Consider the following 15,880-nt stretch of genomic DNA (forward strand, 5'->3'; position numbering starts at 1 on the left):
AAAGTTGTTCCCCTGTAGTCACTCTGACTTTGTTTATCTATGTTGTTACTAATCCTGAGCTCTTTGAGTCTTAACTTTGTTTAGAACCTCACTTCTTCAACCCCAAGTGCCAAGGATTGGAGATTTCTTCTCCAGTTTAGAAACACAACAGAAAATAATGGCTTGGAGAGAAAAGCAGAAGCAGTAGCAAAGTGGTGGTGGGAAGTTCCTCTGGGGGAGGAGAGCAGGTGGCTCCTTCCATTGGATCCAAGCCTGCCATGTCCAGCACATAGCTAGGTGGAGCACCAAGAACTTCCCACATGCCCATCTGTGTGCTAGAGAAAGCACTGTCCCAAAATTTGTCTGTGTGGAGCTCCAATAGTTATTTCATTCTATAGAGACTTACAGTGTGAATATCACAGAAATTGTATTTTTCCTTTTGTTTCTAACAGGTGGGGATGGATCCTTAGTCCTGAATTCTCATCGGACTGAGCAGTCTCTAGGCTTCTTTGAGTCTTCAGAATTTATTTTTGAACATGTTTCCACAGAAACATGGCTGGAAATAAGTGATCATAGATTATAATATGTGATCATAGATTATTATATTACAATAATAGATCATATTATCGAAACAAAGCTTACAAAATGGATTTCAAGCTGATTGGGAAATAATGTTGCTTGCTACCACTCCTTTCCTCAGTGAGGGGAATTTTACCCAGTGGAGCACCTCCTAATTGATGGTTAAGCACTTAGGTTCACCCTGATTTCTTTTGTTTCTTTTATTTTGTTAAAGTAGATTTAATTAAAATGTTATATTAATTTCAGGTGTACAGCATAGTGATTCAGTATTTTTATAGATTATAATCCATTCAAAATTATTATGAAGTATGAGCTGTATTCCTTGTGCGCTGTGTACACAAAGGTATATTATTTATTTTATACTTATTAATTTGTAGCTATTAATCCCTTTCTCCTGTCTTGCCCCTCCTCCGTCCCTCTCCCAATTTGTAACCATTAATTTGTTTTCTGTATGAGTTTTCTATGAGTCTTTTTCTGTTTTTTATATTCATTTGTTTGTTTAATTTTTAAATGCCACATGTAAGTGAAAACATATAGTATTTGTCTTTCTCTGTCTGACTTCACTCATCAGGTCCAGCCATGGTGTTGTAAATGGCAAAATTTCACTCCTTTTAATGGCTAATTAATATCATCTTTATCCATTTATCCGCTGATGGACACTAAGGTCCCTTCCATATCGTGGCTTTTTAAAGCTTAATTCTGCTGTAAATATTCGGGTGCATAAATCTTCCTAAATTAGTGGGGTTTTTTTTTTTTTTTCGTATATATACCAGGAGTGGAATTGCTATGTAATACGTTAGTCCTATTTTTAATTTTTGAGAAATCAAATTACATTACCTCCAGTGTGTACTAATTTTCCCTTTTCTACACATCCTTGCCAACCTTTGTTATTGGTTGTCTTTTTGCAATAGCTTTTCTAACAAGTGTGAGGTGATACCTCACTATGGACTTTGTTTTGTTTTGCTTTTTGCTTTTTTAGGATCGCACCCACAGTATATGAAAGTTATGGAAGTTCCCGGGCTAGGGGTCAAATTGGAGCTACAGCTGCTGGCCTACACCACAGCCACAGCAACATGGGATCTGAGCTGCATCTGCAACCCACACCACAGTTCATGGCAACGCTGGATCCTGGACCCACTGAGTGAGGCCAGGGATCAAATCCACATCCTCATGGATACTAGTTGAATTCATTTCCATTGTGCCACAGTGGGAACTCCTCTCACTATGGTTTTGATTGGCATTTCCCTGATGATTGGTAAAGTGGATATCTTTTCATGTGCCAGTTGGCCATCTGTATGTCTTCTTTGTAAAAAAAAAAAAAAAATGCTGTTCAAGTCTTTTGCTCATCTTTTAATTGAATATTTTTATATTGAGTCATATGAGCTCTTTATGTATTTTTGGACAGTAACCCCTTATCAGACATATGTAAATATCTTCTGTTCAGTAGGTTATCTTTTCATGTTTCTCTTTGTTTTCTTCACTGTACAAAAACTTTTAATTTGATGTAGTCTCATTTATTTTTGCTTTTGTTTCCCTTGCCTGAGGAGACAAATCCAAAAAAATTATTTTTAAGCTTCATATCAAAGAATATACTGCCTATGTTTTCTTCTGGGAGTAAAACTTGTTTTTGGTCTTACATTTAGGTCTTTAATCCATTTTGAGTTTATTTTTCTATATGGGGTGAGAAAATGTTCTAATTTTATTCTTTTACATGTACCTGTCCAGTTTTCTCAACCACTTACTAAAGAGAGTATCTTTTCCTCATTGTATATTTTTGTCTCCTTTGTCGTAGATTAATTGGACATATGGGCATGGCTTTATTTCTGGGCTCTCTATTCTGTTCCATTGACTGATGTGTCTGTTTTTGTGGCAGTATCATACTGTTTTGATGATGGTAGGCTTGTAGTATAGTCTGAATTCAGGGAGCTTGATACCTCCAGATTTGTACTTTTCTTTCAGAATTGCTTTGGCCATTCCAGATATTTTGTTATTCTATACAAATTTAAGATTATTTTGTTATAGTTATGTGACAAATGTCACAAGCATTTTGATAGGGATTGTATTGAATCTGTAGATTGCTTTGGGCAGTATGGACATTTTAAGAATATTAATTCTTCCCCATAGACATGGAACATTTTTCCATTTAATAGTATCAGCTTCAGTTTCCTTTTTTCAGTGCCTTGGTTTTCAGAGTATAGGCCTTTCACTTCCTTGGTTAAGTTTATTCCTAGATATTTTATTATTTTTGATGAGATCATAAATTGGATACTTCATTGCTTTCTCTTTCTCATAGTTCATTATTAATGTATAAAAAATCAACAGATTTCTGTATTAATCTTGTATCATGAATTTATTTATTAGTTCTAATAGCTTTTTTGGTGGAGACTTCAGGGTTATATATATATATATATATATATATATATATATATATATATAGTATTGTGTCATCTTCAAATAGTGACAGTTTTACTTCTTTTCCAATTCGAATGCCTTTTACTTCTTCTTGTCTGATTGCTATGGCTAGGACTTCCAATACTATGTTAAATAGAAATGGTGAGAAGAGGCATCCTTGTTTTGTTCATGATTGTAGAGGAAAAACTTCCAGTTTTTCGTTATTGAATATGATGTTAGCTGTAGGTTTGTCAAAAATAGCCTTTATTATATTGAGATAGTCCCCCTGTACCAACTTTGTTGAGAGTTTTTATTGTGAATGCATGTTGAATTTTGTCAGAAGCTTTTTTTTTTTTTTGCATCTATGGAGATTATCATGTGATTTTTAATCCCTCATTTTATTATTGTGATTTATCACATTGATTGATTTGCAGATATTGAATCAACCTTGCATCCCTGGAATAAGTTCAACTTGAATATGGTATATGATCTTTTTTATACATTTTTTAATTCAGTTCACTAATATTTTGATGAGAATTTTTGCATATATATCCATTAGGAACATTGGGCTATAATTTTCTTTTTTTGGTAGTATCTTTGTCTGGCTTTGGTATCAGGATAATGGTAACCTCATAGGATGAATTTGGGAGTGTTCTATTCAGTTTTTTGGAATAGTTTGAGTCAGTTGAATATTAACTCTTCTCTGTATGTTTGGCAGAATTCTTCTATGAAGTTGTCCAGTCCTGGACTTTTGTTTGTTGGGAATATTTTGATTATTAACTCAATTTCAATATTAGTAATTGGTCTATTCAGATGATTTGTTTCTTCCTGACTTAGTCTTGGGAGATTGTATGTTTCTAGGAATTTATCCATTTGTTTTACATTGTCCATATAATTGTCATCTACATTTGTCAGCATATAGCTGTAGTAATTTATGATTTTTTCTTTCTCTGTGATATAGGTTTTTTTTTCTTTCATTTATTATTTTATTTGGGTCCTTTCTTTTTTTTCTTGATGAGCCTGGCTAAAAAGTTTATCAATTTTGTTTATCTTTTAAAAAAAACAGTTCTTGGTTTCATTGATATTTTCTGGGGTTTTTGTTGGTTTCTATTTTATTTATTTTCACTTTGATATTTATTATTTCCTTCCTTCTGCTGACTTTTAACTATTCTTTTTCTTATCCCTTAAGATGATAGGTTAGGTTGTTTATTTGAGTTTTTTGTTTTGTTTTGTTTTGTTTTGCTTTGTTTCTTAAGGTATGCTAGTATCACTTTTAACTTCCCTCTTAGAACTGGTTTTGCTGTGTCCCATAGATTTTGAAAGAAAAGTTATTTTTTTATTTTAATTTGTCTCAAATACTCTCTTATTTCCTCTTTAATTTCTTCATTGATCCCTTGGTTTTTCAGTAGCATGTTGTTTAGTCTCCATGTGTTTTTGTTTTTCTATTTTTTTTCCCTGTGGTTAATTTCTGGTTTCATACTTCTCTGGTCAGAAATCCCATGAAATTTGTTGAGACTAGTTTGTGGCATAGCCTGTGATCTATCCTGGAGAACTTTCCAGGTGGACCTAAAAAGAATGTGTAATTCTGCTTTTTTTTTGGAGGGAATATCCTGTAGTTATCTATTAAGTCCACCTGCTTTAATGTGTCAGTTAAATCCTCTTTTTCCTCATTGGTTTTCTTTCTGGATGATCTGTCCATTGAAATACATGGGGAGTTAAAGTCTTCTACTATTATTGTATTACTGTCAGATTCTCCCTTCATGTCTGTTAATATTTGCTTTATAAATTTTGGTGCTTCTATATTACATGGATGTATGTTTACAAACGTTATGTACTCTTCTTGTATATCTCTTTATCATTACATAACGCTCTTTGCCTTTTATTGTAGAGTTTGTTTTAAAGTCTACTTTGTCTGATATGCGTATTGCTACCCTGGTTTTCTTTTCATTTCCACTTGCATGGAATATCTTTTTCCATCCCTTAACATTCAGTCTGAGTATGTTCTTAGCTCTGAAGTCTCTTGTAGGGAGGTAGATGGGTCTTATTTTCTCATCCAATCAGCCACCCTATGTGTCTTAATTGGAGCATTTAGTGCATTTTTATTTAAAGTGATTATTGATAGATACGTACTTATTGCCATTTTGCTGTTTGTTTTTCAGGTTGTTTTGGTAGTTCTCTGCTATTTTCTTCTTCTTTTGTTCTCTTCCCCTATGGTTTGATTATTTTCTTTAAAGTTTATGTTCCTTTCTCTCTAGCAGTTTTTTAACTTGTGGTTACCATGTAGCCCATATTTGTTGACTTAGTATCTACTTTTTAAAAACTGATAGTCATTTTAGTTCAAACACACTCTAAAAGAAGTTCTACATCTTTTACTCTCCCCCATTTTGTGGTTGTTTTTTATTTGTTTCTTTTTGTTTTGTTTTTGCTTTTTTTGGATGCATCCCCAGCATATGGGAGTTCCTGGGCCAGTAACTGATTCTGAGCTGCATCTGTGACCTATGCCACAGCTGCAGCAATGCTGGATCCTTAACCCACCACACTGGGTCAGGGATCAAACTGGCAATGCCATAAAGATAAGCTAGATCATTAATCCACAGTGCCACAGTAGAAACTCTCCATTTTGTGTTTTTGATGTCATATTTTACACTTTTATGTCTATGCTTTGTAGTTATAGTTGATTTTACATTTTTTGTCTTTTAACATTCATACTAGCTTATTTCAGTGGTTGGTCCATAACTTTTACTGTTTTTATTCCTTTACTAGTGAAATTTTCCTCCTCCCATAATTTCTTATTTATTTTAGCTTTTTTTTTTCATTTAAAGAAGACCCTTTAATCTGCCTCCTTAGTGCAGTAGGCAGTGCGTCAGTTTCATAAAGAAGACCCTTTAACACTTCTTGTAAGATTGGTTTAGTATATGAACTCTTAGTTTTTACTTGTCTGAGAAACTTTTTATCTCTCCAATTCTGAATGATAACCTTGCTAGGAGGAGTATCCTAGGTTGGAATTCCCTAAGGTTTTTCCTTTCAGCATTTTACCTATATCATGCCACCCCCTGTGGCCTGCAAAGTTTCTGACGAGAAATTAATTGATAGCTTTATGAGTATTACTTTGTATGTGACCCTTTGTTTTTCTCTTGCTGCCTTTAGAATTCTCTAACTTCTGCCATTTAAATTATGATATGTTTTGGTGTGTCACTCTCTGAGTTTAACCTTGTTTGGAACTCTCTGTGGTTCTTGAACCTGAATATATGTTTTCTTCTTCAGGTCTGGGAAGTTTTCAGCTATAATTTTATAAAAATTTCTACTGTTTTCTTTCTCTCTCTCCTTCTGGGAGCCTTATATAATGTGAATGTTAGTATGCTTATTGTTCCAGAGGTCGCATATAAGCTACTCTCATTTTTAAAAATTTGTTTTCCTTTTTGCTCTTTTGATTGGATGACTTCCATTATTCTATCTTCCAGAATGCTTATGCTTTGTTTTGTATCACCTAATATGATGTTAATGTCCTCTAGTGTATTTTTCATTTCAGTTTTTGTGTTCTTCAGCTTTGACTGGTTCATTCCTATGTTTTCTAGTTTTGTTGAAATTCTCACTGTGTTCTAGTATGCTTTGAACTCTATCAGATAAATTATCTCTGTTTCATCAGCAATTTTTCAGGTGTTTTTTTCTTGTTTCATTTGAAATATATTTCCCTGTCTTCCTACTTTTTTAACTTTCTTTGTATGAAATCAGCTGAAACAGTTACTATCCTGGTATTATTGTCCTGTCCTTGATGGAAGCATTCCTATGCATTCTCTGTGAGCTTGGTGGCTTTGATGGGAGAGCTGCATTTGAAGTGAGCATGGTCTGCATCTTTCCCCAGGGTGTGCTGGCAGTCACTGCCATCATGGGAGTTGACGGAGCTAGAGCCATAGCCAGCTGCACATCAGCACTTTTACTGTGCTCAGTGACTGTCACTGCTCTGTTGGTGGTGGGGTCAGAGGCAGAGGGGCTGGAGCAGGAACCTTGAGGGATCTGGGTTTCTCCTGGGTATGATATAGCAGTCTCCATTTTGGCTTGGGAAAAGGTCAAAACCTGAGCCTTCACCTCTGTGCTGGTTTCACTTTTTCCCCATTTGTACCTGTGGTTCGAGTCTGGTGTGGGGCTGGAGGGATTGGTACCATGTTTCTGAGTTGCCCCCCCCCCCCGCCCCAAATGTGCCCAGGGATGTGCACTACAGTGATGGCACTCTCCCTCTGGAGGGTGAGCAAAGATTCATGAGCTGGTAATGACTGCCTCCACCCTGTCAGAGGCAGGGCCAGGGTCCAAGCTGGCTGTGTTCCCTCCAAATGTGCATCCTGTCATTGGCAATGACAGCCTCTCCTTTAATGGAGAGCAGTGCCAGGTAAAGAGGGACTGGAGCTGGGCCTGGTGCAAGCTGGAGGGCACACTGGGGTGGTCCCCAAGCAGTTTTCAATCAGCCACCTCTGTGCTGTGATTAGAAGTAAATAGATCTGTGCATGTAAGAGTGGAGTCTCAGTTTCATATAACCCTCAGCAAACCATACCTGTTTTCAGACCAGCCAAGCGGGCTTATCTTCCACATATTGGACCCCAGGGCTGAGGTACTTAGTATGTGGCTTGAGGATCCGTAGCCTGTGATAGTCCCCTCCTTCTTTGTGTTCCCCAGTAGGGTTGCTGGTCCTGACCAGATCACTTATTCTACATTCCCACCCAGATCTGTGTGGATCTTTCTTTATAGCCTTGGTTATAGAATAGTCATTCTTCTAGTCCCTGGGTCAGTTTCAGTGAGAGTTGCTCTATGTGTAGTGGTAATTTTGATGTGTTCAGGAGAGAAGATGAGCCCAGCATCCTCCTACTCTATCATTTTGATATCCTCCCACTCTGAATTGTTTTAGTCTTTTCTTTATCCCCTGTTAGTACCAAGGAGTAGAGATATTTTAGGCCAAACATTTAATGTTTATCTTGTGCAATAGGGAAAGGTTTTCTGCTGGCATGGTAAGGGAACCCATTCTTTTAATCAATATCACTACAGATGCCATATGTAGTTATATACCTTATTAGTCCAATAATTAGAATATGGGATAAGGAAAAGCATACTATTCAGAGAAATATTTACACCTATGTATCTGTAATCACAAAAACTCCTGCTAGACTTTGAACTGAAAAATTGAAGAACGTTTGCCTAGTTTTAGAGGCTTGATTTGGAAAAACATGAGAAGGCAGATTGTTGGGAGAATATGAGGTATAAGAAGGATTTGAACATTAATGAATAGAAGTCACAGTGCATAAGTAGGAGGAGGAGATGGAATTGAGGGCTGGCTGGAGAATCCCTGGTGGGGAAAGAAGCTGAGGAAGAGGGAGGAGTAGTAATCTTGAGTGGACATTCTTTGAGCTTAGGGAGATGAAGACAAGAAATGCAAAAAGGAGATTTTTTTTCCTTATTGTTTTTCTTATTGACTAAATGCTTTCCAGTGGAATCTTGCTTTATAAATACAGGTGGAGTCAACTCATGGTAAGATTTTTTTGTTATGGTACCAGTACCACCCTGTTTTGATGACTGGCTTAGTAGTATTGCTTGAAGTCTGAAAGAGTTATGCCTCCTGCTTCGTTTTTGTTTCTCAGGATTACTTTGGCGATTCTGGGTCTTTTGTGGTTCCATATAAATTTTTGGATTGTTTGTTCTAGTTCTGTGAAAAATGTCATAGGTAAATTGATAGGGATTGCATTGAATCTGTAAATCGCTTTGGGTAGTATGGCCATTTTTACAATATTGATTGTTCCAATCCATGAAGATGGAATATCTTTCCATTTCTTTATGTCTTCTTTAATTTCCTTGATTAATGTTTTATAGTTCTTGGCATGTAAGTCCTTTACCTCCTTGGTCAGGTGTATTCCCAGGTATTTGATTTTTTGGGGTACAATTTTAAAAGGTATTGTATTTCTGTATTCCTTTTCTAATATTTCATTGATAGTATACAGAAATGTGACTGATTTCTGAATGTTAATCTTATGTCCTGCTACTTTGCTGAATTTGTTAATCAGTTCAAATAGTTTTTGGGTTGAGTCCTTAGGGTTTTTTTATGTATAGTATCATGTCATCTGCATACAGTGACAGTTTTATCTCTTCTCTTCCTATTTGGATGCCTTTTATTTCTTTTGTTTGTCTAATTGCTGTGGCTAGGACTTCCCAAACTATATTGAATAAAGCCACTATGGAGAACAGTATGGAGGTACTTTAGAAATCTATACACAGAACTACCATATGACCCAGCAGTCCCACTCTTGGGCATATATCTGGACAAAACTTTCCTTTAAAAAAGATACATGCACTCGCATGTTCATTGCAGCACTATTCACAATAGCCAAGACATGGAAACAACCCAAATGTCCATGGCAGATGATTGGATTAGGAAGATGTGGTATATATACACAATGGAATACTACTCAGCTATGAAAAAGAACGAAATAATGCCATTTGCAGCAACATGGATAGAACTAGAGACTCTCACACTGAGTGAAGTAAGTCAGAAAGAGAAAGACAAATACCATATGATATCACTTATAGCTGGAATCTAATATACAGCACAAATGAATGTTTCCACAGAAAAGAAAATCATAGACTTGGAGAATAGACTTGTGGCTGCCCGGAGGGGGAGAGGGAGGGAGGGAGTGGGAGGGATCAGGAGCTTGGGGTTAAGGGATGCAATATATTGCTCTTGGAATGGATTTAAAGTGAGATCCTGCTGTGAGGCATTGAGAACTATGTCTAGATACTTACCATCGTGACACAACAATGGGAGGAAAAAGTATGTATACGTGTATGTGTAACTTGGTCCCCATGTTGTACAGCAGAAAAAAAACAAATAAATAAAAAGATTTTTTGTTATGAAATGATCAGAGACAACATTCAAAATAAAAAAGACATTGTAACAAATTTCTTCATGCATAAAACCAAGGAGGAAGGCCAGCTGGCATTCAAGCAACTTTCAGTAATAAAATTTCCCTTAAAAAAATCTAGTCTAGGAGTTCCCATTGTGGCACAGCAGAACGACTCTGACTAGTAACCATGAGGTTGTGGGTTCAATCCCTGGCCTTGCTCAGTGGGTTAAGGATCCAGCCTTGCCATGAGCTATGGTTTAGGTCGTGGACACAGCTCAGATCCTGCATTACTGCGGCTGTGGCTTAGGTCAGCAGCTGTAGCTCCGATTTAACCCCTAGCCTGGGAACCTTCGTATGCTGCAGGTGTGGCCCTAAAAAGCAACAAACAAACAAACAGAAAAACAAATCTAGTCTACAGGAAATAGTATTAAAGGAATGTTTTAATGTCATTCTTTGCAAGGCACTATCAAGGTAACTTGGCCAGATCAGAAGTTTCAGCTTATAAACTATCCTTAGGAGGAAAAGGATCTGTGGTCTTGGGCCCTGCCAAAGGATAGCCTGACTCTTGGCACATATCCTTCATGTGAATGTAAGAAAAGGGTTCATGGGCCACAGGTAAGCCTCTCTGGGCATACCTGCATATAAGACGCCTTCCATTTGGGCCTGGAGACACTTAGCCCCTTTCATTGTCTGATATTTGAGCTGGGTTTCTCTTCCTGATGGACTTGTGTCTTGGTGTCAGCATCCTTATATTTTAGCAAGAAAAAAAAAAAAAGAAACTTAAGTACTTAAGTGGCAGAGAAGTAGGCCTGTTTTGATAGCCCCTTTCTTCCCTCAGGATAGAAATAATCTGCCTGGAGTAGCCTTTGGTGCTCAGAAGTGGTAAGCTAAGTGTGCAGTGATTTACCGGAGACTGCTTCCCCCATCGCTTCCATCGTTGTTTGAAATCATTGTTCCACCTAACTCTGCCTGAAATTTAGAAACTGACTCTTTTCTGATGGGCATCTGGTCCCAATAATTGACTCAGAGCTTGTCAATCCCTCTGTCTCATGACAGAGAAAAGCTAGCTCAGGTCAGAGAATGCAATGGTGACAGGTCAGACAGGGTGGCCCACTGGAACCTTTGAGAGCTTTTTGAGCCACAGCATATTCTTGAAGGCCAGCAGGATCTTCCTGAGGGCGCAGTCGCATTTGTCTTCCTGGTGCATAGGGCCAAGTCGCTGTACCCCTTGAAAATGTCACACACTTTCCGAGTTTACATTCGATTACTAGTATCACTCCTTATTACTGCCCTTCTCAATCTCCTCTTCACTTTCACCCACTGACGTGACACACAGGAGGTGGAAACTGGATAGACATTCAGGCACTATGACCATCCTTCCCAACACCCTTCTCAACCCAGCAGCTGACCTGAGAGAAAACCACATTGGCCAAGGATGCTAGTAGACGTAATTATCTAAACTGGGAGGAGTCCAGGGTCCTGTGGCACAAAGGGCCTTGTTCTCAGACCAGCAGCATCAGTGTCTCTGGGGCACATGTTGGAAGGGCAGAATCTCAGTCTGTCATCTAGATCTACCGAATGAGAAAAATCTGTATTTTGACAAGATCCTCATCTTACCAAGATTTGCAGGCACATATAAGTTTGAGAAGTGCTGTTCTATGATGGGTTTTTGACACTCATTGCAAATTAGAATAATTAGGAAGCTTTTAAAAATATCCATGCTGAGTCCCTGTTTTCATAGATAGATTTAATTTGTCTAGGATGGGCCCAAGAATTAGTATTCTTAAAATTCCTCCAGTGATTTTGTAATGTGCAGTCAAGTTTGAGTACTACCACTGGAGAGATACCTGCATATTAATTGGGTATTGACTGATAATGTCTCGATCACTTGGTACTTGGCTGGCTCCCAACCAGACCACACAGTGGCTCAGGATTTCGGAAGCAGATATTCCAATTAACTCTAGACTCAATTAGCCTGACCTTCTGTTTCTGTAAGTTCTTCAGGAACTGCACCACCTCCATCAATTTGCATTCATTTAGGTGGATTCGTTTCTTTTAATCACCTTCTGCTTGGGAAACTGGTAATTTATGCATGAAGTTGAAGGGGATGATTGGAATATGCATGTAGAAAAGAAGGTTATTGATTTTTGCTGGGAGAGAATGAAATTAATGGCAGTAGTGACTAACCCTATATGTGAGGCCCTGTGTTGGCAGGTGACAGTTCCCAAGTCATTTATGGTCCTCCAGAATGTCAGGAGGTAGGTACTAATATTGACTCCATGATGTCTAAGAGAAAACTGGAAACTAAAGGCATTGAGTGCCATGTCCAGTGTCTCAGACTATAAGTGGTTAAGTCTAAGCTGGGAACTCGGGCAGTCAGGCATGGAACTTTCCTCCTAACTGATGCCTCTCACTGCATCACTAAAGGACTCCTTTGAATTTCTGCTCTCATCCAAGGGAGCTCAGGCTGTGGGAAAAGGTGAGAAAGAGAGTTAGCCCTGCATTTGGACAGAGTAGGTAGCTAATTAGTGTTTCCATAAATCCTGAACAGAGAGCTTGGAGAAGGACTCAGAGATAGAGGGTCACACACAATTTTGTTGTCCAGTCCTAGACAATGTAAAACTATTCACACTGGCACAGCAGGCATTAACCAGGACTGTCCTAGGCAAACTGAGATGTGCATTTGCCCTTCTTAGAAGTTATCCTATCACTGAGGAGTTGAAGGGCCTTGACACAGGGTACATGGTTGATTTGTGGTCACATGAGGGACGTGCCATAATTTTCTTGATTCCTGTTCTGATGCTCTTCCCAATTTTGAATTGCTTGTCCTTTCATTTCTTTTTCAGCAGCTTTCTAATCAGTATTCCGTACAATCACCCTTCTCTGTTCCTTAAACTCCCTGTCCAGCCCTTTAATCTCTAGACATTAGAGCAACTCCTTGACCACAGTCTCCAGAACACCTTTGCATGAAGTCCCTATTTAATACCTAGAGAGAAGAGGCCTGTTGGCACTGATTGATCCATTGGGTAAGCTAATGGAAGTGGGGGATTCTAAGATGGACAAGACACACTTCTACCCCTTAAGAAACTCAGGGTCTAATGTAAAAATAAATCTCTGGGCAGAGCAGGGGAGACTTCCTAGAAGTGAGTTGAAATGAATGAGTGGCAAATACTGGGAGAAGTGGAAGAATCTGTGGAGGTAAGAAACAACAGCAATGTGTAGAGAAAACAAGTAGTTTGGTGCTACTGGGGCACACATTTAAAAGAGGAGATCAAGAGTCAGGGCAGGGCCTGAGTCACAAAGACCCTTGTGGGCCATTCCAAGGGTTTGGATTCTCATATGTAAATTGAGGGAAGCCTTAGAGTGCTTTCAGCAGAATAGGACATGAGAAAATGTGTTCACATAGATAGCTCTGTTTAGTTGTAGGTGATTTAAGTGTTCACTGCCATTGGAATTTTAAATGATTTAATTTCTCCTTTAATTTATGTAACCATTTATAATTAAGATCTGTTCCAGATTTAACATATCTATGATCCTGTTCTGATGCACTATAGAACTTTGTACCCATTCTGTTCTTAAGGAGTTAAAGATTTAGAGAGAAGAGAGAGACATGTGGCCATTTACGGTGGTGTCTGTAACTCACATGAACCTTCACATATGCAGGATGCAAATGAGGGTCCACATGTTGATGCCAGCCTGTTTGCTCATTGCACCTTAACTGTTGTGGGAAATTGGATATACACTTAAACAATGAGGCTTATTAAAAAGAGCTTTGTGTTGAGAATGGTGATTTTAATAACATTAATACAGTGAATTTTTAAAAAATTCAATAGATGTTTAAAAGTCACAATAGAATATCAATTTAAAAATTAATCATTATTGAACTCAATACAATTGGTTTAAAAAGTTATTGTTCTCTAAGCTCTGAGTAATTAGTTTTTTCTGCACATTTTCTATCTGCCGCATTTCAAATAGATTAGTTTTTTCCTCTTTTTCTTTTTTCTTTTTAGTATAGATTTGGGGAAGGCATCAGAAATCTAACCAGAACTTCAAGGAGCCAAAACTAGTTAGAATTCAATATCAGCACATCTGAAATGTCAACACATTTTTTTTTTCTGGATAATTTCCTGTGATTTGGAATCCTGATTTTTTGAGTAATTTTTAGTATTCCATTTTTAAGTGTTTGCTTTCAAGGAGGATATTGCCTCTGAGGCTTTCTTAACCAGTTGAATTTTCCAAGTGTAGAAAATATGTGAAAAAGCCAAGTTGCATGCTTATTTTTCCAGGGTCTCAGTCTCCTCTCAGAAATTATACACTCTTGTACTGAACCTTCTGAAACTGTCGTTTTTTTGCATACACAGGCTTATGTTTTCACACCAGTTCAAAGATTGGGCGGAAGATGCCACTTCTATTTTGATAGAACAGAATGGAGTGTGGGCGTGTGATGTGGGGGACTGTATGTGACTCTTGCCTTCCATATATGCAAAATCAGGGTGGAGTTCCTGCACTTCTCCTTGTGTAAGAAAAAAGTCATGGATATTTTGCAACCTGACGTTTTGGTGGTTACTTTTCCAACAAAAAATATTCTGGGGGTGGGGATGGTAGGGAAAGCAGGGAGGAGAATAAAAATCTTCCACTTTAAAATCAGCTAAATTAAATTTTTTTTTCTTATGAAGAAGCAACATAGTTTGCCCATCTATAATTAGAAAGCTTAGCTTACTGACATATTCACATTGCCTAAAACCCCAAGTGAGAATTCCAGTCTCTAGTATATGGTGTGATTTTATCAAGTAAACACTTTACTCAAGATTGAGAAGCAGCCTAATGGGAGAGGGGTGAAAACACATTGGGAAAGGCACTGCTTAGGTTGGAAGAGCTAAGAGGGTCATCTTTCAAAGAGGAAATCTTTTTTTTTTTTTTTTTAGGGCCACACGTGTTGTGTGTAGAAGTTCACAGGCTAGGGGTCGAATCAGAGCTGCAGCTGCCGGTCTGCACCACAGCCATAGCAATGCCAGATCTGAGCTGAGTCTGAGACCTATACCACATCTCACAGCTACACTGGATCCTTAGCCCACTGAGTGAGGCCAGGGATCGAACCTGCCTGCGTCTTCATGGATGCTGGTCAGGTTCGTAACATGCTAAGTCACAAGGGGAACTCCCAAAGAGGAGCTCTTGACATTTAACAGCTTGTGCCCCTCAAGTCCTCACTTAAGGGAGGCCCTGAGTCCATTTTTTCTTGCTGGGGTATTGAACTGCTCTCTGGATCCTAAGCTCTCTAAGTAAGAAAGTTTTTAGTTGTATAGTTAAACGAGGCATTGTTTGGAAGAGAAAGGGAGGTAATTTGATGGGATCCTTTGAGAAAGTACCGACTTCCCCCAGACGCTGCCTACTTTGGACAAAGGAATCAAACATCACTGCCTTCTCCTTTGGACTAGATTCTCCTGTTTCCAGGAGGAGTAGAGCATAATGAAGAGGTATTTCTGTAGGCAAAAGAGAAATGAACTGACCCCATTTCCAGTGGTTAAGCTTCTCTCCAAGTAGGTAGATGCTGACACCAAGGATGTAGCTGAGCAAGAAGAAGGCTGCTAGACCCACTGGGCTGAGTTTGGCAAACACAGGATATACCCATGTACCTGTCTCAGAGTAGATCCATAGAACCCTGCAGAAAATGACAAATCACAATGATTAAGACAGACAGTCTCTTTAAGATCTGTTGGGTGCTGGAGTCCAGGCAGATGGACAAAAGCCACGGGGGACGTTTCTGACAGGTAAGGTGTTCCTCGAACGTACAGAAGTGAATATTTTATGGATAAATATACCAATTCAGTGAGACATTCTCTTTCATGTGCTGGGCTTTGGCTATTTTACCTAATCCATTAAAATTCAGTGATGGTGAAAGAATATGGGAGAACACTGAACACATAATTAGTCAAACACAATGTATAAGAACATGAATTACTCCTTTTCCTGAGGGTTAAAACCTGCTGAGACATTGAACTTGCTAAGATGGTACCCATTTGCTCACTCTCAGCCAGACAAGTAGGATTTGC

The 15,880-nt window shown here is 38.3% G+C and overlaps 1 protein-coding gene across 4 annotated transcripts in view; it reads right to left on the reverse strand.

The window, feature by feature from the left end:
* ADTRP (androgen dependent TFPI regulating protein) overlaps positions 1-15,880 on the reverse strand; it is a 70,915-nt gene that overhangs the window by 2,947 nt on the left and 52,088 nt on the right. For 3 of the 4 annotated variants that reach the window (XM_021100192.1, XM_021100189.1, XM_021100190.1), the window contains one exon: positions 15,338-15,489. In XM_021100192.1, the coding sequence (XP_020955851.1) occupies positions 15,338-15,489 (152 nt within the window). Of the gene's footprint in view, positions 1-10,178; positions 10,577-15,337; positions 15,490-15,880 lie in introns of those variants that run through there. The other variant, XM_021100191.1, reaches the window with a different exon arrangement.

This window comes from Sus scrofa, chromosome 7 (assembly GCF_000003025.6).
Source record: "Sus scrofa isolate TJ Tabasco breed Duroc chromosome 7, Sscrofa11.1, whole genome shotgun sequence".
NCBI classification, from domain to species: Eukaryota; Metazoa; Chordata; class Mammalia; order Artiodactyla; family Suidae; genus Sus; species Sus scrofa.